The sequence below is a fragment of the Taudactylus pleione genome, unplaced genomic scaffold (genome assembly GCF_031769625.1).
Source record: "Taudactylus pleione unplaced genomic scaffold, aTauple2 ptg000290l, whole genome shotgun sequence".
Classification (NCBI taxonomy): domain Eukaryota; kingdom Metazoa; phylum Chordata; class Amphibia; order Anura; family Myobatrachidae; genus Taudactylus; species Taudactylus pleione.
This window is the reverse complement of record NW_028284692.1, coordinates 1537060-1545121: the sequence shown is the minus strand read 5'-3', so window position 1 is coordinate 1545121 and position 8062 is coordinate 1537060. Positions and strand designations below refer to the sequence as shown.

The 8062-nt window shown below is 40.4% G+C and overlaps 1 protein-coding gene across 1 annotated transcript; it reads left to right on the top strand.

Moving 5' to 3' along the window:
• Window positions 1–358: 358 nt before the first annotated feature.
• GALR2 (galanin receptor 2) lies at window positions 359–4290 on the top strand. Its single transcript, XM_088482681.1, has 2 exons — window positions 359–702; window positions 3513–4290. Exons 1-2 carry the CDS (start codon window positions 359–361, stop codon window positions 4288–4290), a joined length of 1122 nt encoding a protein of 373 aa, XP_088338807.1.
• The last annotated feature ends 3772 nt before the right edge of the window (window positions 4291–8062 follow it).

The window sequence follows — 8062 nt, the reverse complement described above, 5'->3', positions numbered from 1 at the left end:
TTGGTCACCGCAACAAGTTTCAAATTAAACAGAAATTGGATTTTGCAGTTCAACAAATTTTGCTGCTGATCACAGAGAACGTTCTTTCACTCTGATTATTCCAGGCTGTCTTCTATTGAAGAGACTCTATTGAGAATCACATTTTTTTTATAATCTGCTACTGCTGCATTAGTATGTGTATTGATGTGTAGTGACCATGGGTAATCAAGTGCTACTTAGAGTGATCTGCAACTGATCACAACAAAAGGATTGACGATTGGAGTTTAAAAAGATTTATTGATCTCCCTTTAGACTGCTATGGGAAATATAATCACACAATAGTGAATTTAGGTGTACAAAATAGACAGAAACAGTGAAAATGAATGTCTCCATCCAGATGTCATCTTCAGACAGCTATCATCCTGAGTCTGTACTCATACCAGTGCTGTACTCACTCATTTTCCTAGTTGGCACAGTGGGCAACAGTCTGGTGCTGGCAGTGCTGTTGAGGAATGGCAAGATAAATAACACCACCAATCTCTTCATTTTGAATTTAGGGGTAGCAGACCTCTGCTTCATCATATTCTGTGTTCCCTTTCAAGCCACCATATATACCCTCGACAGCTGGGTCTTTGGCCCTTTCATGTGCAAAGCCGTACACTTTTTCATATACCTCACAATGTATGCATCCAGCTTCACCCTCACCACTGTGTCCCTGGACAGGTAAGAAGACCTCTTTATATTTAATATGAAACTATACTATATAAAAAAGAAATTAAATTCAATGTATGTCATGAATTATTTAAACTGATAAACCATGATTGTAGTCAGATTAAGATGTGTTACAGATGCAGGTGCCCCTTACTTTGAGTCTTTATTCTGCCTAACAGGTCAGCTTAGACATCCATGAATGAGCTAAGATAGCCTTAAACATACCAGGCAATTGTACAGATATCTTCACAAGCCTGGTATTTGAGGCATGCATTTGTAATGAAAATTAGAGGCATGTCAATGAGAATGACACTAAAATTCATTGTCCCAAGTGGTGATATACCCATATATGTATTTATTCCATTTTAGTGTCTTAGACATGTTTCAGTGCAGTCATCTCAAATACAATAGTAAAATCCATCTCAAACTCCAGTGTGTATGTAGCCTCAGCAGCATTATCTGATAGATTGGAAAATATTAAAAAGCCATCTTATAAAATATAAGTTTTCTTGCCAACATAAAATACAATTAGTTGTTTTTAGTTTGATGTTGGATCTAACAATAATTAGATAATAATTTATGTCAGTATTCATCTGTTAAAGTGTGCACCATACTAATATAACTATTCATATTAGTTTGTATAAGTGTTAAAATGGGGAAAATCTCCATTACGCCTTTGAATGTTAAATTGTTATATCTCTTCCTAAATATGATACCTAAGAAGTTAGATTTCATAGCTTTCATTTTCATTTGTAGTTGATCTAGAAAAGTTTAAAATTGAAAACTGTGCAATCTGAATATTTCATTTGATGTTTTTGGGAGTTAAATGATTGAAAAATGAATTAATTGATAATAACATTGTACTTGTCTTGGCATGCATGTAAATAGCTAACATACGATTAGCTACAGCATAGGTGTCAGCACTAATACTATGGGCTAAATGTAATAGCCTGTAAGCCGGCACCTGCTGTGGGAATACATACGAGTATGCCTGTATTTTTAAAGCAGCAAGCATGTTAAAGAATAAATCAAGCTGGTTTATCCTTTAACATGTTTGCTGCTTTAAAAATATGGGCATACTCGCATGTATTCCAGCAGCGGTGCCGGCTCGCAGCCTATTACACTTAGCCCTATAACTTTAGGTAGGTGGACACATAGATCAGACAGTTTTACCATTATTTGGCAGATGACAGATTTATTATCAGATACAGTTATTATTACAACTAGCATGTATATTTTACATACCATTTTAGGAGATAAATCCATTTCATTAAGGCACCAAATTACCTTTATGTGTAATTATAAGGGTGTCGGAGTGTAACAGTTTGCTTCAAAATGTTTAACAACTGGTTTAACATTGAACAAATAAGAAATCAACAAGCACTATTCACGGGATACAGTCAGGAAGCCGACGGTCGAAATTTCGACTGCCGGCTTCCCGACTGTGCAATCCCGACAGGGGACTAATGATAGGCGTCAAAATCCCGATGCCTATCATTATTCCTACGCTAGGAGCCGGTGCCCGGCATACCGAACGAAGGTTAGGCTAGGGAAAGTGGGGGTTAGAGTTAGGCACCCCCCGGGAGGGATAGGTTTAGGGTGCGGGGAGGGGGGGTTAGGTTTAGGCACTTGGGGGGTAGGTTAGGGTTGGGGGAGGGAAAGGTTAGGATTTGAACCGATCCCCTATTCACACCTCTTATGTTAGCACCTCTTATGGCAGCACAGATGGTATAATGGTTAGCGTTACTGCCTCACAACACTGAGGTCATGGGTTTGATTCCCACTACAGCCCTAACTGTGTGGAGTTTGTATATTCTCCCTGTGCTTGCGTGGGTTTCCTCCGGGTACTCCGGTTTCCTCCCACACTCCAAAAATATACTGGTAAGTTAATTGGCTCCCAACAAAATTGACCATACTGTGTATGTTTGTGAGCATGTGGTAGGGAATATAGATTGTAAGCTCCACTGTGAATGGTAAAATATTCTCTGTGGAATATGTGTGCGCTATATAAATAACTGGTAATAATAAATAATAATAGTTTGAGATTGATTATTGCTCTAAAGGGTTCTTTAATAAGTGTTTCTAAAGCAAATACTGAATAAATTGCCTACATGATTAAAAAGTGCTATCTTTTATCATTAAGGATTCTGTAATCACGATTTATAGATCACTTTACATAATTAACTAATTAAGGCTATCAGGGCACATTATTATACAAAGTTCTGACATATCTGAATATTTTGATAGTAATACAGAGCCAATATCTATGTTGGGTGTGACTGTGGCATGCATGCATCAACTTTGCAGGTCTTGAAGGATGTATTTGGAGATCACATGCTCTATTTCATAGGACTGACATTCCTTGTGATTTCAGTCCAGTTTTATGTCTGTATTAACCATACGTCTACAGTATTTTTCTTATGCACTATCAATTTATTTTAATTGCTTTTGCTACTTCAGTCATATGTGAAAGCATCTTAGCATTAGGTGGGTGTGCTTTTAAAATAAAGGACCTTTGTATGAGGAAGTCATGTAGTTTTTATATCCCTACTTATTAACAATTCATCTTATATATGCCTATTGATCATATACCTATTTTTATTTAATATCTTTTAACATCCTGGTACCTAAACCTTTTTTGTATAGTGTTGGAGCATTTATACCAGCAAGCTATCGAACATACCAAGAAAGGGTGGATAGTGTTCATAGTAAAATATAAATCTTCTCTGCAGGTATACTTTGCAGAAATCAAGGTTGTAATGCATAGTTCTAAATTATAATAGCAAGCTCTCAATAATAATATTTTTTTTCTGTTTTTTTAGATACCTTGCTATACGTTATCCATTGCGTTCACGGGAATTGCGCACTCCCAAGAATGCTCTCATGGCTATCACCCTTATCTGGAGTCTGTCCTTGATCTTCTCTGGACCGTATCTTAGCTACTACCAGGAGTTTCAGATGGCTAACCTGACTGTCTGCCACCCTGTCTGGCAAATCTCCCATAGAAAGACTATGGACCTTTGTACTTTTGTCTTCAGCTATGTTATTCCTGTGCTCATTCTTATTCTCACTTACGCTCGTACTATACGATACCTCTGGACATCTGTAAATCCTATTGACGATATGTCTGAGTCAAAGAGGGCCAAAAGGAGGGTAACACGTATGATCATCATTGTTGCTGTTTTGTTCTGCTTGTGTTGGCTTCCACACCATCTGGTCATTCTCTGTGTCTGGTTTGGATATTTTCCACTGAATAACTTTACATATGCCCTGCGTATCCTCTCTCACCTCGTGTCTTATGCTAACTCTTGTGTTAATCCAGTGGTATATGCTCTAGTCTCTAAACACTTCCGAAAGGGTTTCCGCAAGATTTGTCGCTGCCTGCTGCTGCGCCAGAGATCAGCCAATAAGATCCATGTGGTGCCTACTGCCCACACAGGAGTCAGCACTTTGGAAGTGGCATGCACAGAGGTGACCCAACTAAGTGAGGGTCCCTTGCACTGCTCTGCCTGCTGTCAAGATCCTGGAAGCCCATGGGAGGAAACAGAGAGAGTTGGAGATAAAAGAGGACCAGCATTCATCACATTTAATGTTACCTAGTAAATTGAATGAGATTATCCTTTAGAGCTTTTCCTACTCAATATCCTAGATTCTATGTCAGAGCATCTGTGTGACTAAATTCAGACTTTGAAAGTGCACAGATATAGACTTAGTCCTTCAATTCATCAGCAAACAGAATAAAAGCCTTAAACAGTTGTTCAATACATATTTCCAGAACCAAAGTAGAAGCCATCATTGTTTCTGGATCATAGGATCTGTTTGTCCAAGATACAAGTATAATGAGAACTATGTATTCAGAAAAATATGAGCACCAGCTATGTCAACTCTAAAAGGATAATTATTGCTACAAGATGCTTTTGGACACTGATTAAACATATTAGAGACTGGTTGAATTTGGATCATTTTAGAACTGGCGCTGGAGACTCTGAACCACTCTGGAACAGATAGAGCTAACCAAATAAATAAGAATAGCATGCAGTGATGTCACATGCTTCTGCTTGCTGCAAAACTGCTTTCCACGTTACTCATAGATCACTGTTTACCTGCAAGGAAACCAAAAGACTATAAGTGTGTAACATGCCATATCTTTTTTGTAGTCTTCAGACAACTCATTTTAGAATGTCATTTTAATGCACTGATCCAAACTTAGGCCCTCATTCAGAGCCACTCGCTATCGGCAGTACGCTCGTTCCGAGCGATGTTCGCACATCTGCGCATGCGTACGGTTTTTAGTACGCATGCGCGAACCAGTCAGTGCGGCCGAAAATCATTTGTACGCAATATAGCGAGTGCCTGCTATTTTGAGTGACAGAATGAGGCGTATGTGGGTGGTAACAGGGGAAGGTGCTTGAAAACGGGGAGTGGAGATCCGATCGCAGGCGTGCTTAAAGGTCAAAACGGGCGTTTTATGGGTGTGCATAATTAATACAGCAGCGTCAATGACCACGTCACTTGGTTTTTTTAAACTCAGAAATGCTCGCAAAATAGCGGTTGAAAAAACCAACCACAAGAATAGCGAGCAGTTCATATCCTGTTCGATGTACTCGATTAATCTAATAAATAGCGGACATGACGTATGGTGCGAGCGGCCAGGGGGCGTTTTTAAGAAATAAAAGAGCGTATGTTTTGCTCGCTCGTTCAGACTTAGAGGTGTGAACAGACTGCAATGTGCGAAAGGATCATTTGCATAGCCACCCCTTGTTTTTGAACGAACGAACGCAAATAGCGAACGGCTCTGAATGAGGGCCTTAGTTATTATTATATAGGTGAAACCACCAAGTGTTAAATAGTTAAGTTGCACAACTTTATTAATTAGTTACTCTCAGTTCCTGATATATTTGTCTGGGGGACAGGACGTAGTTTAGAATCCTATGGTCAGTTTTCACAGGACAGTAGGAAGTTATACAAATATTTTAATAAATTAAACTCTTCAGTATTCTCAGAACTAGTTGTTTGTTACTATCGCACAGATCTGGCAGCCCACACATGCAACAGTTTAGTGTGTAAAAATTACATCCATGTTTATAATTGTATTAATACAATTATGCATGTGTAATGCTGGTCAAACATTTTTGACCAAATTGGTCTGACAAAACTAATGACAGGCAATCTCAATGGAGATTGGGATGTGATCTTTATTGGGCATGCCGGTAAATCTAATCAGGCCAATGTCACAATCTATACGTGTGTGTGTATGTGTGCGTGCTGCGTGTGGCTACTTACTGACACACTGAATTGATTTCTCATGATCTGCTTCAGCTAGGTACACACTATCAGATTATCTGTCCAATCTGACTGATTGGAATGAAAATGTGGTAATGTATGGGATCAATAATGTATTGGAGCAAATGACAATCAACTATTTGCTCCCAAATGCCGGAAAATGGACAAAAACAGTTGTTCAGACAAATTGGTTAAATCAAATGGACTTAACCAATTTCTCTGAATTACCACTTTTTCTGTTTTCCAGTGTTTGGGAACAAATGGTTGATTGTCATTTGCTCCCATACATTACCAGAGATTCAACCAAATTGGACAGATAATCTTATAGGGGCATATTCAATTGAGCGCGAGGTTTAGCGAGGGAAAAACATTGTGCCCCTCACACCCAATTTTGGATTACCGCGGGTATACGCGCTCACGATACCCATGGTATCCAATTTTAAAAAAGTGGTTGCGGGGTTTTCAGAGCTGAAAACCCCACGCTGTGTGAAGAAAAAGGAAAAAAAAATCTACACTTACCTGCCTGGGGGTCTCCGTGGCTCCCGGTGGCCTCCCCTCCATCTTCTCACTGGAGAGGGGGCTGGTGGGAGGAGCAAGTGCTGCTGGGAGATGAAGTTCTCCCAGCGCCCATTACAGGGGGCACATAGACACTGGGGGGGCACACACATCGGGTGTCACACACACACAACACTCATACACACACACACACTCACTCATACACACTTTCAAACACTAACAAACACTCACACACACTGACATACTCACCCTGCTGCAGAAGACCCAGCTTCCGACGCTGAATGCAGAAGACAGCGCTGCAGAAGGTAAGTATTTATGGACTAATTAAGCTAATTGGAAACTTCCAATTGCTTAATTAGTCCTCAGGGGGGGGTGCCGCCAGGGTCCCAGAGCAAGTCCCACTGATTTTACCTAAAATTAACGATTTTAGAAAAAATATCACACTTGCTCTGGAGGTACGAGAATAAAAAGCTCCCGGCGCTCAAAAAAGGAAAAAATCTGCACCTAATTGAATAGCAAAAATCCTGCACCTGCAGGAAAAACCTCACAGGTCAGCTTGAACTTTGATCTGATCATTCAGCAATAATTTGAACTCTTATCATTAACTTTGTGAATACAAGTGAGGGCTTAAGATAACCAGATTTGTCATATTGTAAGCAAGGTTTGTTTTATAATTATTCAGAAACAATATTCTGGCTAGTGCCAAATAAGGTAATTTGTTGTAAGGAACCACAACCAAGGAGAATGAACCCTCCAAATATTCTTCAAAGGATGCAAACACAAATGTCTCCGGTGCTCATATCCAATATTCTTTACAATTGCAAACCCTCTGAGTAATGAGGGTTCTATTCTTTTCATAGTGAATTGCTAATGGAGGTTGAGTGAATGGAGGAATAAATTATTACTCAGTAAGGAATCGGACCTAGTTCCATGAAACACATTGCAATTGAAGTAAGATTATTTAGATTTATTTTTATGTTTTTTTTTCTTTTACAAGTGACCATGCTATTATTCTATTTTGAATCTTTATTTTTATTATGATAAATGTGTATATCTCTGTAATGAACCAGTATGAGTTACCGCTGGCCGCACGGCCGGCGCTTCAAATCCCTACAGCGGCAGCCCGGCAAGGGTGAAAATCCCGATCGTAATTAAGGTAAGTATCGCTAACCTTTCTAACCCCTCTAACCCTAACCCTCCCTTAGGGGTGCCTAACCCTAACCTCCCCCCCAAGTGCCTAACCCTAACCCCCCTCTAAGTGCCTAAACCTAACCCCCCCCTTCCCCTCAGCCTAACCCTAAGTCTCCCGGGGAGGTGCCTAACCCTAACCTCTCCCAGGGGGTGCCTAACCCTAACCCCCCCTTCCCCTAGCCTAACCATCCCAGGGGGGGTGTCTAACTCTAAGATCCCCCCAGGGAGCCCCTAACTTAACCTCCCCCCCCCGCGCCCGGCTTACCTTCGATCGGGATGCCGGGCACCGGGCGTAGGTAAAATGACAGGCGACGGGATTTCAACGCCTGTCATTAGACCCTTACCAGGATTAGACCGTCGGGATGCCGACGGTTGGCATTCA